General features: G+C 36.9%; 2 protein-coding genes and 1 non-coding gene across 4 annotated transcripts; 1 reads left to right on the top strand and 2 right to left on the bottom strand.

Moving 5' to 3' along the window:
- The first annotated feature begins 779 nt into the window (after positions 1-779).
- LOC104245009 (uncharacterized) lies at positions 780-3,057 on the top strand. The gene has a single exon (XM_009800553.2). The coding sequence runs from the start codon at positions 882-884 to the stop codon at positions 2,703-2,705; it is 1,824 nt and encodes a 607-aa protein (XP_009798855.1). The 5' UTR covers positions 780-881; the 3' UTR covers positions 2,706-3,057.
- Positions 3,058-3,520: 463 nt separating this feature from the next.
- Positions 3,521-16,599, bottom strand: LOC104245011 (polynucleotide 3'-phosphatase ZDP). 2 transcript variants are annotated; one of them, XM_009800555.2, is made up of 12 exons: positions 16,205-16,599; positions 14,686-14,745; positions 14,230-14,292; positions 14,100-14,141; positions 12,981-13,052; positions 12,567-12,623; positions 11,923-11,999; positions 5,364-5,445; positions 5,100-5,216; positions 4,399-4,520; positions 4,228-4,297; positions 3,521-3,884 (listed from the first exon to the last, which is right to left on the bottom strand). In XM_009800555.2, the coding sequence occupies exons 1-12, from the start codon at positions 16,511-16,513 to the stop codon at positions 3,837-3,839; spliced, it is 1,119 nt and encodes a 372-aa protein (XP_009798857.1). In that variant the 5' UTR covers positions 16,514-16,599; the 3' UTR covers positions 3,521-3,836. The 2 variants fall into 2 exon arrangements, with proteins under 2 accessions (XP_009798857.1, XP_009798856.1); XM_009800554.2 differs by having other exon boundaries at positions 14,100-14,144; positions 16,205-16,597.
- Positions 13,235-13,354, bottom strand: LOC138874260 (U6atac minor spliceosomal RNA). The gene has a single exon (XR_011401302.1). It is a non-coding gene; the product is annotated as a U6atac minor spliceosomal RNA (small nuclear RNA).
- Positions 16,600-16,992: the final 393 nt, after the last annotated feature.

Raw genomic sequence — 16,992 nt, 5'->3', positions numbered from 1 at the left:
TGAGAAAAATAATCAACTAAGATATTATTTGATCTTATTACTTGTACTTAGGATGGAATGAGTATAGAAATGAGATATTAAAAATTATATTAAATCTTACTTTTTTTTTCCCTCCTTTTCTATCAGGAGGACCATTTAAACATATGATGTTTGTGTGAAAAGAAACCAACTTTGACTAAAAATATCTTGAGCAAAATATAAATTAGCCGATGGATCGAAATTAATTGCATTCAATAGTAAAAACTCTATATATTATCAAATATTATTTTAGACGTGGTTAAAAAAATACATTTCTCAACTGTCATTAAAAAAAAAAAAACTCACCCGATGGCACTTCTTTACAAACTGTCATTAAACAATTTATGATAAGAAATGTTCTCCTAGTCGAGTGATCTCCATGCTATGTCAACAAAACAATGTAATAATTCCAAAGATACCTCATAAGGATTATAGTACTCTCAAGTTTCTTCCTTAAAATAACATTTTCTCAAGTTTGAAGTCATTGTTATCATATTAATAGAAAATTTTAAATAGAAGAAAATGTGATATTTACATTTTAGTTTCAAATTTTTTACATGTAAAAATAAAAATTTCTTGAGAGATTTGACATAAAACTGGAAAGTATTTGAAACGTGCTACAAAATCATCCTCATTTTTGCCTTCATCTGTGGAAGAAAATAGTTAACCACTTCATTATGCTTCTGTTTAAGTTAATCTACTTAATTAGTTTGGAGAAAAAATCTCTATTATGGTCTATGGAGTTGTTTTATTGATGTAATTTACCTATCTTTCTTTTTCATTTGTTATCTTCTCTGGTTAAATACCCCCATTATCCAATAAAGCAGCACAGCTCACTCCTTTGCGCCTGTTGCTGTGGAAAAATGCAGAATCAGAATTTGTCCATAGCTAAAACCCTAAACCCTACCCTTTCAACATTTCAATCACCATCTCTCGCCCAACTCGTCAACCCTCTTCGCAGAACACTACCTCAATTTCCATCCACCTTCAAAACTCCAAAGCCTCTCTCTATTCACTCCCACAACCGGGAACCCATAATTTTCCGGCGAAATGACAATCGCCGGACGGACATCCGACCTTTTGCCGGTCGAAGCAAAGGAAAACCTGGTGGCCCATCAACAGGTCGCATCGAGGGAAGCGCCGAGTTCCGGCGACAAGCTAAGAGAAATGCTCGCCGGAAAAGCAAGAAATTAGCAGAAAGCCTTTTTTACAGGCTTAAGAACCCTCACGGAAACTACCCCGATAATTTCTCTGAAGAAGAGCTTCAAATGATTGGTTTAGGTTATGATAGAATGGTTAGGTTCATGGAAAAAGACGACCCAAATCTCAAAAACCCGTTTGATTGGTATAAATATGGTCAATTTGGCCCATATTCTTGGCGTGGAGTTGTTTTAGGTGAGCCTATTCGTGGCCGATTCTCGGACGAATGCGTATCGATGATTGGTGAAGTTAAGGACCAAGAAGAGTGGGAAAAGATAGAGCAACATGAAATGGCTCAGGAATTTCAGAATAGACTGGATGCAATGGATAAAAATGTGGGCTTTAGGTACTTTTGGGTGTTTGTTAGGCATCCTAAGTGGAGGATATCGGATGTGCCTTGGCAACAATGGACTTTGGTGTCTGAAGTTGCAGTTGAAGCTGGGAATCAGAGGTTGGATAAATGGAATTTGATGGGGCGGCTCGGGAATAAGGCGAGGTCATTGATCACACAATGTGCAGCATGGATGAGACCTGATATTGTATATGTACAGAGGCCTGTGTATCAGTGTAGGTTTGAGCCTCAAGATGACTTTTTTAAGGCATTAGCGCCGTTGCTTGATCCAGAAAGTGAGCAGGATTTTTTGTTTGAATTGGAGGATGATAATGGGTGGGTTGAATTATGTACTTATTTTGGTGGGTTGTGTAAGATTGTGAGAGTGAATCCTAAGGCTTTTGTGGATGATGTGGTTAAAGCTTATGAGAAGTTGAATGATGAAAAGAAGTCCAAGTGTTTAGGGTTCTTGTTGAACAATCATCCTGTGATGTTGTTGCATCCTTATACGAAAGAGTGGAAGGCGAAGTTGGAGGAAATGGAGATGGGATGTGATGCACCGGATGATGATGATTATGGTAGTAATAACAAGGGGGATGATGATGATTATGGTAGTAATAACAAGGGGGAAACCGAGATAGTGGACTGGATTGAGGACGATGAAGATGGTGAAGATGGCGATGAAGATGAGGGTCAGTATGATGTGGATTTGGATGCAAGAGTAAGTGAAGATGATGAGCTGGGTATCAAGGAGGATGAGGATTCAAGTCAGGAAGAGGATGCTACATTCTGGGATGAGGAATTTAAGAAGGCATTGGGTAGTAACGAAGCGATGGAGAAGTTTGCCAAGAAATATATGGAGACATCTACGAAATTTTATGAAAAGAATATAAGGGCAATGGAAATGAAGGAAGAAGAAGCAAAGAAAAATGATGGAGATGAATTAGCAATGAGAGGTGTTAGAGCCAAAGTTAGCCCACAGGAGTGGGAGAATCTTGGATTTGGTCCTTTTAGAAGGAAACTTAAGAAAGGTAAAACTCCTCCTGAATTGTTCTTGCGAGCTGCAGTTAGACCATTCACTTACAAGAATCTGGTGAAGGAAATTGTTTTGACCAGACACGCAATAATAGAAGGCGAGATTGGTCAGAAGAAATGAGGTAATGCAATTGGGTAAAGGATCAAAAAGAAGTACTCCTTGTATTACATTGGATATGATACGCAGAAAAGAATGTATTGTTACTCAGGTTATTTTCTTGTATAATGTCATTTGAGGCAGAAAGCTGACTCTTCAATCTCACGAAGAGTATTCTTGCTGTGACAGTCTATATTGACGCGAAGTTTTGATCTGAAGTTCAGCTTGTTCAGGCATCATTGGGTCGTTTGGTATAAGAATAGTGCTGAATATGATATTAGTACGAAGAAATTAGTTATGCTAGGATTATTTTTTATCCATTGCTTGATTTGGTGTATTAAAAATAGCATGCATTGCATAAGAGGTTTATAGTATACATACTTATCCATACATTAAAAAGTAAAAACCATGACATTATTTGCTATATATTAGTTATACATAGGACAATGCCAAATAGGGTTTAACATAAAGCACAAATTCAGGCATTATTTTCCCTAATATATCCTACCAACCAACCCCATGTGTCTTCACAGAATACAGGCACGAAGGCATTCGCTTATCAATTGCCGCCTAAGCGGAAATTTGGAGCTTCTAAAACCATTTTTAAAATAAACTTGTTTCAAACACGATTATCCCCGTTTTGACTTTTGACTTGCGGTATAAAACAGTGGTCCTAGCTTACATATAAGCTAAACACTGGATTTATAAAGATTAGTAATGAAATCATTAGTCAAAAGGTAAGTTAAAAGAAATTGCACTACCAACTGCTCCACGGCACTCCGCTAAACTAATCCTTTCTGCCCATGTCACGATATTTTATTTTTTGCCTCAACATCCCATCACCAATCAGAAATATTCATAACTTTAAAACTATTCGTCAGTTTTGTATTAAGAAATTAGACTACCAATTTCCAAGCAATGCATCTCTGCAGACTTGATTCTTGAAGAATAATTGCAGAAAACAAAAATGGAAGATAATTTAAATAAGAAAAATCTTCTGCAAATCAATCAAAGGTATCTAACCAAGTATTATTTACACAATGCAACCCCCATTTGTAGGGAAGGAGTTTTAGCTTGTTCTCTCCGACCTGAGCTCAGATAATCTTTTTCTACTATAGTCGATGTCACACAAAAAAGGGCTCCTTCGCAAGTAAACTACTTTCCAAAGAAATCCTCTGGAACATAAAATTTTAGTCCAATGGCCTGCAAACAAAAAACAGTAGAACCCCATATTATACTTTGCATGTTCTGAAGATGTGCACTTGGGGACTAATGGGGTGCCATTTTGGGGGATGGGAAGAAAAGCGCTTTTTCCTTGTAGAAGAAAAATCAACTATGCAGCTGATTATTAATGCAAAAATGTTTGTGATATGGTTAGCATTTTGAAAAGAGCTTCTGAACCATATGTAACCAAGAATCACGCACATCAATGGAGCAGTCAGTTAGGCAGGGAGGTGATCAAGTTGGCATATAAAGCAAAGTTGAAAATAAGCATGCAACCAAAATCAGCATCTAATGACAGTGAAGTAGCCGGTTAGTCAGGCACCTGCGCAAATCTAATGTCAGCATCACTATGGTCGCCTTGTCTGCCAGCAGCATCACCAACATAAAAACATCTAGAATGACAATAAGCAAAGCTCTATTAGCTTTGACAAGCATTAGAAACAATACAACTTAAGTTTATAATTGGGCTATTGAACAAGGAAGAGGATATAACTTATCCATCTCAATGGAAATTCCAAAATTGAACTGCTTTTTCATAATATTCCACATCCCTATTTTAGGTTTGCGGAAGGGATCTTCTGGCTTACTGTTACTCAAGCCACAAGCAATGAACACCTGCATCAACAGAGCTATGAAATAAGCATTATAATATACATACAGAAAAATGCTGTTGTTTATTTTCTCTCTGCTACTTTCATTATTTACGAAGTTATGAAGAGATCTACTTTTGTTATCCCCCCCCCTCCCCCCGACATACACACAAAAATCACAACCCATCACCAACAACCAAAAAAAGCTATAAAGAGATCCTACCTCAGTGAGCCTGTGAAAAGTTCTACTTATTTGATGAAAGCAAAAAGGAGACAAATCGGAAACAAGGAAGAGATAAGTGCAGAAATGGAATGAACTACTAGAAAAATTGAATTGTGAAACTAGGATCCATCAAACCAATTCGCAGAAGCATTATTGTGAAAAATAGTAATTTCAAATGAGAGCCTTGTTTTTCTTCCCCATTTTCCATTCCTCTGATGGGGATGGGGGTAGGGGTAGGGGCTGGAGAAAATCACACGTGCATTAATAAGCAAATTATCAGCTACAATGAGCTCCTTCTGAAAGAGAACTAACCTTTGTAACATCTAAGAAAAAACACTAGCTGGGTACAAAATTCGGACACACACAAACAGATTTAACCACCTGAAATGGAACACCAGCAAGTTTGATAAATTGTTCAAGTCGTCCAATCTTCGAGTCCACAGCTGCCTGCCTACTTTTCTTCCACCGCTCAATATTGGATTCATTGGTAAATATTACCTGCTTGTATTAATAAAAATAAGATGGCTGATTGGCAGAGAACACAACGAACTTGTCCTACATACTTCAAACCCCCCAAGTGAATTTATACTGGAACATATGAGTTAAACATGTTATGAAGAGATTTTACTAGAAAAGGATGTCTACCAGCTTATAGCCGTCGTTGTACAAGCTCTGCAGCTTCTCTGGGATTGATGGATGCATCAGAGACCAAGCATCTGCACCAACTCTAAGAAAAATGGAACTCTCACCAACATGAAAAGTTTGGCTGTAAAGGTACTTGTCGAATTCCTATATATTTATGACATTGATATATCTAGTTCATCCAAAACAAAAAAGAGACACACACACACAGAGAGGGGGGGGAAGGGAGGGGGAGAGAGGGGGATGTAAAGGTAGACTTGCTTATTTGATGTCAATAGAAGGAAAAAGGTACACCTTGAAGTCACAAATTTTTAAATCAATACCCCTATGTGAGAATTTGACTTGCTATCCACTAATACATAGGTAATTGAAACCAAAACTTAACTTCACAAAGGTGCCTGCAAAAGTTACTTTCTCTCTTGGTGAAGCCTTTTGGGTGTGTGAGTATGTAACATCTGGTTAAATGAAGAAGGTAGTGACCTTCCCAGAGGCTGGGGGATCGTTATTTGCAACATAGGTTTTGGCAACATTTCATTCTTATTTGAGCACTGCAGGGAAAGTGGAATATATATAAATTTATAACCATGGTGTCTGGTCCAACTTGCACGCACCTCGACTAATCTACATGGTACCTGCTAACTCTCACCAGCATAGGTACCAGATAATTCTATCCATCAAGACTTGCAAAAAGTTTCAACACACTAAATAATCTAACAAAAATAAGCAGAATAAATTCAATAGAAATAATTGAACAAGAAAAATAATACTAGTAGATTTCTAATCGCAACTTCACCGAATAATTCAAGACGAATAAACAAGATCTATGCTATTATGACGGCGTGACATTGTAATCTCAAATTAGAATAATAGAATACCCATCCCATCAAGTAACATGGCACTCCACTAGGTAGAATAGTTGTGACATCCCATAAAGATTTAAATGTAAAGGGATACTACTTATTCTCCTCCATATTGCTGCTTGCTTAGCAGACTAAACAACGGTTTGCAGATGAAGGACAGAATAAATTCAATAGAAATAATTGAACAAGAAAAATAATACTAGTAGATTCTAATCGCAACTTCACCGAATAATTCAAGACGAATAAACAAGATCTATGTTATTATGACGGCGTGACATTGTAATCTCAAATTAGAATAATAGAATACCCATCCCATCAAGTAACATGGCACTCCACTAGGTAGAATAGTTGTGACATCCCATAAAGATTTAAATGTAAAGGGATACTACTTATTCTCCTCCATATTGCTGCTTGCTTAGCAGACTAAACAACGGTTTGCAGATGAAGGAGAAGCTATGTGGACAAATATGATTGCAGCAAACTATGGAAGTACTGAATAGAATTGGTACACTAAAGATGTCACAACTCTTATGGAGCTTGTTTCTGGAAAAAAATAAAGAAAAGATTGGCAGATTTCTCGCATTAGATTGGTTTCACATGGGGATGAGAAACGTATATGGTTTTAGCATGCGCAAGATGCACGGAGCTACCCTAAAGGGAATATTTCCACAATCCTACTCTACAGTGGGAGTAAAGAGCCAATGCAACAGGATTTGATGCGAAGAAGTGCGGCTGGAATATCTTGGGACATAGCATTCAGAAGACTATTTAAGATCGGAAATGGAAGACATGGAGGAATTCCTCAATAAAATCAATATTCATGAGATTTTGAGTGGGACATGGTAAAACCATATGGAAAGGACTAACAAGAAAAGGATTTTCTTTTTTTTTGATAAGGTAAGATTTTATTAAAAGGTACCAAGATGGTACAAAATTACAAACATCCAAACTAATACAACAAAGCAACTACATTCCTCCTAGCTCCTCTAGAAAATCTATATATTGTTCCATATTTTCCATTACATGTCTTATACACCAGAAATACAAGTTTAATAAGTATCTATTTTTAATCCTGGATACATGCTGCCTTGCCCCTTCAAAGCAAATCATGTGTCTTTCCAACCATATTGTCCCGAACACACATAGAGGAATTGTTCTCCATACTATCTGTTGACTTTTTGCCACTTTTTATTGTTGCCATGTCTCCAACAAACTCTATAGACTAGAAGGCATTGCCACTTGACATCATATATATTTAGGAAGAGCTCCCAGCACTGCTTTGCTACTCTGCAATGGATGAGTAGATGATTGACTATTTCTGCCTCTTCTTCACACATGTAACACCTGTTACATAGAACAAAACCTCTCTTCCGCAAGTTCTCCTGAGTTAGAAAAGCTTCCTTTGCTGCAATCCAACCAAAACATGCTACTTTAATAGGTGCTTTTGACTTCCATATTGCTTTCCATGGCCAACTTGATTGATAAAGCCCTTTTTGTTTTTGTAACAAGCTATAAAAACTGCTGACTGTGAAAATACCATCATTACTTGCTGCCCGGATTAATGAGTCTCTCATGTTTTCCTCCAATCTAACATTATCCAATAATTGCATCAATTGAGAAAATTCATCCACTTCCTAGTCATTGAGGCCCCTCTTGAAGATTAGCTGCCAGCCAGTGCCTGAATAGAAATCTGACACTCTTCCATTTTTGTTAATAGAGCAACTATATAAACTAGGAAACTTTGATCTAAGACTTCCATTTTCCAACCAAATATCAGACCAAAACAGGGTATTATTACCATTTCCAAGTTTAAATTTCACAAACTGACTATACTCATTCCAAAGATTATTAATTGTTCTCCACACTCCCCGTTTTGAAGAAGATTTAATTGAACGAGGAGCCCACATGTCCTTCATACCATACTTGGCATCTATCACCTTTTCCCATAATCTATTCTCATCATAATTATATCTCTACAACCATTTAACTAAAAGACTTTTGGTATGCATCTTTAGATTCCTCACTCCTAATCCCCCTCCTTTCCTTTCTTTCATCACCTCCTGACATTTGACCAAATGAAACTTCTTGTTATCATTATTACCTTCCCGCAAAAATTTATTCCTCATAGTATTCAATTTTTTCTCCACTGATGTTGGCATTTTAAAGAGAGACATTAGATAAGTAGGCATACCATCCATCACACTATTGATCAGTGTAAGCCTACCACCAAGAAATAAATACTGTCTTTTCCACGGCACCAGTTTACTGCTACATCTATCCAAGACCTATTGCCACATCTTTGCATCATTCTTTTTTGCTACAAGTGGTAGGCCCAGATAGGTGGTTGGTAGCTGCTCCACCTTACAACCCAAAACATCTGCCAGATCATCAATACAATGCTCGGCATTAATACTAAACACATTACTCTTCGCCAAGTTCACTTTCAATCCTGAGACAGCTTCAAAAGCTAGTAGTACTACTATGAGGTGTAAGAGTTGCTCTTTTTCAGCTTCACATAATATCAATATACTGTCAGCATAGAGTATGTGTGAGACATACAGTTCTTCCCCCTCACTTTTTTTAATTTTCAATCTTCTAATCCACCCTGACTTTTCTGCTTTTAAAAGCATTCTGCTAAGTATTTCCATCGCCAACAAAAATAATAGCCCCCTATGAGAACTAAAGTATCCTTGTGGACTCCCATTAATTAAAATTGAGAAGCTAACTGAGGATATACAGAATTTTATCCACCCAATCCATCTTTCCCCAAAATTCATTTGTTTCATCAGATTCAACAAACATGATCATAAGCCTTTTCCACATCAAGTTTGCAAGCCACCCCTTTAATCTTCCTCTTGAGTAGATATTCAAGACACTCATTAGCTACCATAGCAGCATCAACAATTTGCCTTACTCTTACAAAGGCATTCTAATTATCTGATATCAATTTTTCTATCACCATCTTTAATCTTTCAGCCATCTACTTTGCAATTATTTTATAGACACTACCCAACAAGCTGATTGGTCTAAAATCTTTCACTTCCAATGCCCCCTTTTTCTTAGGAATAAGAGCAATGAAAGTTGAGTTTACGCTCTTGGTGAAGGTACTTTCCCGATAGAACCACTCTACTGCTCTCCAGAAATCTTCCCTAACTATGTTCCAACATTTTTGAAAAAAGAACATGTTGAAAGTTGAAACCATCTGGCCCAGGTGCCTTATCCCCCTTAAATAACTTGACAACCTTTTCCACCTCCTCCACAATAAATGGTCTCTGTATCCATTCTTTTCCATCCTCTGTAAGTTTTTCCAACTCTTCTTCTGCCCACATTGGTCTCCAATTCTCTGATTCAGAGAACAGTTTCTCATAGAAGTTAACAATATGATCTTTGATAAGCTTTTCATCTTCCACCAATTTCCCCTCTATCACCATCTTATCGATAGTATTAAACCTCTTGTGTGCATTTGCATGTTTGTGAAAGAACTTGGTATTTCTGTCACCTTGTTCAACCTATAAACATCTAGATTTTTGTCTCCAGCTAATCTCCTCTTCAATAGCAATTTCTTCCCGTTCCTTAATGATAGAAATTCTATCAGCATCAACTTGCTCATTAATCTGATTGTGTGCTCTTTCTTGGTCCAGTCTCTCCAACCTGGACATAGCCCTAGATTTCCTTTCCTCTAAGTTACCAAAAACTTCTTTATTCCACTTCTTCAAATCATTCTTTAGCAATTTCAATTTTCTTGCTAGAATCACATCAAGGCTCCCCTGAATGCACTATGAATTCCACCATTTTTCCACAAGTCCATTAAAATCCTTGTGCTCACACCACATGTTTTCAAATTTAAAATAGCCTTTCCCTTTACTCCAATCTCCACACTCCAGTATGATAGGGCAATGATCTGATGTAACTCTAGGCAGTGCTGTTTGTTTTATGAATTTGAACCGATCGTCCCAACTCTCTGAAATTACAAATCTATCAATTCTTGAGGCACATTGATTACTATTACTTCTGAACCGTGTAAAAGGACCTCCATGAAGTGGTAAATCCATCAATTCCAAATCCTGAATTGTTCTACTAACTCCCTCATTGCTCTTGTATTCCTAGCCCTTCCCATCTTTTCATCCTCAAATCTGACAACATTGAAATCACCTCCTATAACTCATGGCATAGACATTAGTTCAGAAACTGCTCCCATCTCTTTCCATAAAATCCTTCTTGTTTTCCTATCACAGTATGTTGCCCTATGTGTTTATCTGAACAGCTCCATGCTCCATCTTCTGGACACCACCACTTCTACCTTGTGCCCCCAGTTCCGCCCAATCAGTCCACTTCGAACCCCCAATCTGCCTGATACATGACTGATCCACTTGCTTCATTTTAGTTTCTGATAGGCATGCTACGTCTGTATTATACTTTCTCAGAAGAAGATCCACCAGCCGCCTTTTCTCCGTGTTATTTATCCCTCTAACATTCCAACAAATAATTTTTAACTTCGTTGAGAAATTAATAAGGCCTTCCTACCCTTGTTTCTCCCCACAACAAGAAAAGGATTTTCCTATAGATTATTAAGAAAGCCAAAGCTCCAAAGAAATTAATTTTTTACAAAGGGTCGCAATTTGATGCCATTCTCACAGCAACAACTTAAGAAAGAACGGCAGGTGTAAGATTGAAGGGGAAAACACAGATCATGCACTATTATTCTGTGATGTTGCTAGTACTTTATGGAGTTCTATTTCCTCACATTTTGACATAGCTCGGGTGCTTCCAGAAAAGGTGAAAGAGACTTTGACAAGTTGGAGGAGAAGCAACATCAGGAAGAGAAAGTAAAATTTGGAAAGTAATGCCTCCATGCATCTTCTGAATTATTTGGAGAAAAAATATAAAATATTTTTGAAGGAATTGAAACGCCCTAGTGGAAAATTAGAGCTCTTTACCTACACTTTTTTTGGTTATTTGGGGGGAATGAAGATCTCTCTGTGCAGAGATAGTTGGATGCATTTCTTGGACTTCTATTATATTATTTGTGATTGTAATAAAGGCAGTATTGGAGAAAGCTAGAGGTAGGCCAAAGAAGCATTGAGGAGAGGTGATTAGGTAGGACATGACACAGCTTCAGCTGACCGAGAACATCACTCTTGATAAGAGAGTGTGGAGGTCGAGAATTAGGGTAGTTGGTTAGTAAGTAGTCGAGCACATCTATTTCCCATACCAGTACTATTGATATTATTTTCATACTTTCTTATTTGTAGATCTCTATTACTACCTGATGTTTCTTTTGCATCAACTTTCTTAGCATCTTATCTTGTTTCTGGTACTACTTGTTACTGCTCCTTTTTCAATTGTCCTTGAGCCGAAAGTCTATCAGGAAAGTCTCTCTACCCACACAAGGAAAAGGTAAGGATTGTGTACACACTACCCTCCCCAGACCCCACTTGTGGAATCACATTAGGTTTTTTGTTGTTGTTGTTGTAATACAGGCAGTATTGTGGGGCGATTAAAAAAATTTTGACTTATCATAAAATGACAATTCTTCTCTATCAAATGTTGTGTTTGAATTTTTCCATCCTATAGTTACTTTAAGCTTCGATCACACAACATTTAATGTTGCAATAATTTATCATTACGTCAATCAATGTGTCAAAAACTCTCTCACCTCGAGAAGAGTTTTAGATATTATAAAACACAGGAAGAAGCCATACCTTTTCACAGATGTTTTGGCAAGACAACCATCAAAATCAAAGGCGGCAATTTTATGTGAAGCATGAAGCACGTCATCCTAAAAAACTCAAAAAAAATGACATAAAAGAAAAGTCAGATCATTGAGATCACAAGCCACAGCAGTGTCAGAATAAAAGCCTGCATGCCATGCGTGCATCTAGCTCTGCATCTCATACTCCTCCATCCCATTTTAGGTTATACTATTTAAAATAGCACAAAAATTAAGTATGAAAGAGTCATAATATGAACACTGAGCAAACTGGTTAAAATAATATGTGGAGCTGAAAAAGTGAAGCAATATGCCCAAAAAAGCTGGAGAAGGAAAATTTTTTAAGTGTAGAATGAGAATGATGAGAGGGAGAAATTGCAGCTATCTGATGTTGGACATCAGAAAGAATTGATCTATATACTAGGACCTACATTTTAGTTAGGGAGCTACCAACATGATTAAAAAAACACAAAAGCATCCTAAGAAGAAATAGTCTAAAATACCTAAATAACAACACGCCCGCCCCACTACCGCCAACAGCAGAATGCGATCTTCATGTATTCAACCAAAAACCATATACAACATGAGTGTCAACATAATAGTCAAAAAATCAAGCATAACTCCAATAGAACTAACCTTCTCAAGATATATAATAGTTTGAAATGCCCTCCATTTTGGTGGTAATTTGGCATCCTGGATTAAGAAGTAGCTCTCCATTAAAACACTGCTGCCACGTATCTAATCCATGATCTATTCTAAGACAATATAAAACTGTAACAAGGAATACTAGGTAGCTCAGAAGCTAAAAAGATCATTCAATTTTCATATCTTCGAAAAAAGGGGTTAAGGGGGTCACTCAATTAGCTAACAGCTAAATCGAAAAGCAGCAACTTGTTAAAATATTGCCCCTGAAATGTTATTCTACAACAAATCAAAAACTATAAGGAAAAAGACACTAATAGGTACAAACTAAAATTTCCATTCACTTTTTACTTCTCTGTGATGTGGGGACAGGGGGCTTACTATTTTTTCATATCCAAGATATTTTACCTTATAAGTGGTCTTCACATCAGAAGTAGAGAAGGCTATCTCCAACTCAGCTCCCTCATCAGTGGCAGACAGCTAAAAGAGATTTTGCCATGCAAGACATATTCTTAGAAAGTTAATTTACCTAAAAAGAGAAGGAGAGAAACAAAGAGAAATGCTGCAAGAACATGGAACATATGGAAAAATTAATCAATGAAGTCAACCATTATTTCCATATTCATTCATGGTTAACTGGAGGGATAAAGCTTATTTTAATGCCAATTTCAATGTTGGATACCGAGAATGAAAAGTAGACAATTTTTGTTGTCAGGTAAAGCCCGAAGTCTTCCCTATCCTTGTTTGGGGAGATTCCAACCATCTCTCCTTTCTACGAACACAGACAAATTTAGCTGTCAGCATTCGTAGAGCACCACAAAAATATTTGCATTCTGGACCAGCCAGATGATTTCTACATGCATGTTAATGTTTGCCCTGACAAGTGCCAACAAAGTTCAGAAAGACCAAAAAATGTACTCCCTCCGTTTCAATTTATGTGAACCTATTTCCTTTTTGGTCCGTGCCAAAAAGAATGACCTCTTTCCTTATTTGGAAACAATTTACCTTTATGCAATGATTTATAGCCACACAAAATATATGTGCCTCATTTTACGCCACAAGTTCAAAAATCTTCTCTCTTTTCTTAAACTACGTGCCCAATCAAATGGGTTCACATAAATTGAAACAGAGGGAGTATATGTTTCCTGATTACTCTCCCATCTTTCCCATTATCCTGTTGACATGTCATAGATGATGAAGCTTAAGTTTCACTAAACAAGTTGTGAAACTAAAATGATACAAGTTGTGGCTTCTAGTTGCCTTTTAATCTTTATTTGATAACGGAGAAATCCCCGAAGGGCCAATGGCACACGGCTTGAAACTCGGTAGATAATGGGATTGCCCCTTTACCCTTATCAACTTAATACCCGGCTTTTGTATACGGCAGGGTTTGAATCCATGACTTGCACCTAACCAACACATCACTTGTTGCCCTCTTACCACTAAACCAATGCCCTGGGGTCTCTAGTTTCCTTTTAATCTAAAAAGCATCTATTGGAAATTTCAAGTGGAGAATGCAATATTTACCTTTAGTCGCTTTTGCTTGCTTTGCTCATGCTCTGATTCTTCCTTCTCAATTATTTTACAAACCAGAAGCAGGAAATGAGTGAGAATAAATAAGTTAGCAGCAGGCAACACCGGATTCACTAGCACTTACCTTCACTTGTGCAGATGTTTCCTTTTGTTTCCTGTCAATCCCATCTGTGTCTGCATCAGAAACCTGTGAATTAATTCCTTCACTGTTAGCACGAGGGAAGTTTCTACAATGACTTACTTGACTGGGTACCCCAGCGTTAAGAAGTGGCAAAGCTTCAAACTTCAGGAAGTAAAAGCAAAAGGCGAAGAGAGTTGGGAACTCATCTCTAGTATGACATAAGTTGAAACATTCCTCAAACAAAGAAAACCAGAAAAGGATTTGAAGCGCAAATCAGCCAAACTCATGTTCTTCAGATTTTAAATGGTGGGAATTATAAGGGAGAAAAGTTCAGCCTATCCAAATTCGGAAAGACTAAGCTGCTAGTTGAGCTCCTCCACTTTACATATTACCGTAACAAGCGTTTTATACTTATACTGAAAATGCCTAACAGGATGTAAACATTAAATGAGACTGCACCTTCTGCGAAGCTGAAAGCTCTTTGTTAATCAATTTCTCCAAAGCTTCTTTGTCATTGCTCTGCATGAAATCAGACAGACAAACTTAGCTACAACGAATAATACTATCACTTTAACGAGAAACCTGATATTTGTCAAATAAAACCAATGCACTATTGTTTATCAGGATGGCAAGAAAAGGCGGAAACATAGTTGATCTAAGTCAGGTGGTGTGGAATACCACCATGTCCACAACTTTCTGAATCGCTTTGCCGACTAAGAACATATTTTTGAAAAAAAATTGTACGTAGCTCTAGCTGAAGGCAGTTTGGCCCATGCTCACCTATACATACAACTAAAAGAAAAAAACTTTTTTTCTATTCTTTTTCGGTGAGAATGGACAATAAACAGAGCTAATTATGCAATTTGAAACAACGAGTTGACGACAAAATTCCATGTGGAAAAAGTGATTGCATGATAAAACTACCACACATCACCTAGGGATGAAGTGAAATTATTAAGTGGCATTTGAATGATTTCTTGCAAATATTTTCTGTAAGAATCTTTTGCGAAATACAATTGTTTTTGAATTAATTTTTTTAAGAAAAAATTGACTTCTAGTATCCATTTTTTATCTCCAAAGTCAAAAACAGCACTATTATTGGTTTGTAGCTTGCAAAGGTCAGACAGAATTTCAAGTTAAAAAACAACTTCTGCATCTTGCAAAATTTTGAAATTTGAAACATACACTGTTTTGCAAAACAATTTTCATTTTTTTTTTGTGGCAATTAAAGAAATTTTATTAATTACCAAGTATAACTGCACAGAACAAGGCAAACTAACCAGTTCACCTTTCATGAAATAACAGCCCCATCCGCCCAGTATATCACCCTATTCCCTATCCTCCCAGGAGAACCAATTTCCTCTATTATAAAGATCTCACAAAACCAAAAAGTTTTCGGCTGTGGCTAACTCTTATACATACAGCAGTCTTCAGTTCATGTAGCGCCACTGTTTTTGTTCTATTCTGATATAGCCTAGCATTTCTTTCTATCCAGATGTCATATATAGCAGTTGCGAAGCAGGCTTTGAGTATCACAATTTTCAGTTTTTGCAGAAGCTGATGTCAAACAAGCACAATACTTTTTCAAAAATGTAAGTTTAAGACAAGCTCTGTATTAGATAAAAGTACTACAAATCATAATTGTCATAGTAAGAAAATATTTTCAAAATGTTTGAAAATTTCAGCAAATGAAATGACTAAATAATAATTGTAAAGTTGCCTGAGTGTGTGGTTCCATTCCTTCATCTTCTTCACTACTTGAACAAGATTGACGGAGTTAAGCTGCATGTGGAAAACCTTTTGTCTAAATCAATCAAGAATGCCTCGACTAACTGAAGTATTTTTGCCCTTGTCAATAATCATAAATTCATTTATGGTGAACAGCGAGAATACATTCCAAATAAAGAAACCCCACAGGCATAAAGTGCTTGAAACAACAAGACAACGCATGAAATAAAAGTTTTTGTTCAATTTATACCTGGAGTGATGAAAATCCAGTGATATCTTCCGCAGAGGAAACAAAATCAGAATTGAAGGGAAAACAATCAATGTGATGCCACTTCGTCTGGTCAAAACCTTGAGCGTGTTTCGTCACTAAACCAAGCCTCACTGATTTCACGGGAATTTTGTTGTCGCATTTCTTGCACAAGGACCGACCTGATTTCGCGTACTCCACTGTGACTTTCGCGGAAGAAGCCATTGGAGAAAGGAATAGAAGAAGAAATTTAGGGTTTGAATTGTTCTTAAAAGGAATTTTGAAGAAGCTGGGGATGCTTATGCTTGGCATTAGGACTTAGGAGTACATATCGGAGGTTCTAGAGATTCCTTTTTCCCGCCATTGAATTATTCCCAACTTCTCATAAGAGACATTTAGGTCTATGGAAACGTTTTTGTTTTGTTGTTTGTTTTATTTATTATTCCTTATTTACTAATCGATATAGAATACGCGTGAAACGCATGTGTCCCGTAAATCAAAAAGTAAGATAACTCATGCTTCTCATATTTATTAAAACGAAGTATGATATTGAATTGTACATGCCGCGATTCTTCCCATTAACTAGGTCAAACTTCGTTAAATGCACTTCGCAATAGTTACTCGCTTATATAACAAATACTACAATTTCAAAGTATATTAGTAAGAACTTAAGGTCTATTATAATTATTAGTAGCCGAACCAAACTCAAATTGCAGGCTAACAATGGAAATATTGAAATTAAGATAGTTGTGAATATAGGAAAAGATACACAAATAGAAGGAGATAAGAAG

The sequence above is a fragment of the Nicotiana sylvestris genome, chromosome 7, assembly GCF_000393655.2.
Source record: "Nicotiana sylvestris chromosome 7, ASM39365v2, whole genome shotgun sequence".
Taxonomy (NCBI): Eukaryota; Viridiplantae; Streptophyta; class Magnoliopsida; order Solanales; family Solanaceae; genus Nicotiana; species Nicotiana sylvestris.
Note: the sequence above shows the minus strand (reverse complement) of the source record. Positions and strands in the feature narration are given on the sequence as shown.

Coding starts and splice junctions, on each gene's coding strand:
- LOC104245009 (XM_009800553.2), top strand. CDS start 882: ATGCAGAATCAGAATTTGTCCATAGCTAAAACCCTAAACCCTACCCTT.
- LOC104245011 (XM_009800554.2), bottom strand. CDS start 16,513: ATGCCAAGCATAAGCATCCCCAGCTTCTTCAAAATTCCTTTTAAGAAC. Junction 13,053..14,099: donor GCAAGCAAAAGCGACTAAAG/GTAAATATTGCA, acceptor AATCTCTTTTAG/CTGTCTGCCACTGATGAGGG. Junction 5,217..5,363: donor ACAACGACGGCTATAAGCTG/GTAGACATCCTT, acceptor TAATACAAGCAG/GTAATATTTACCAATGAATC.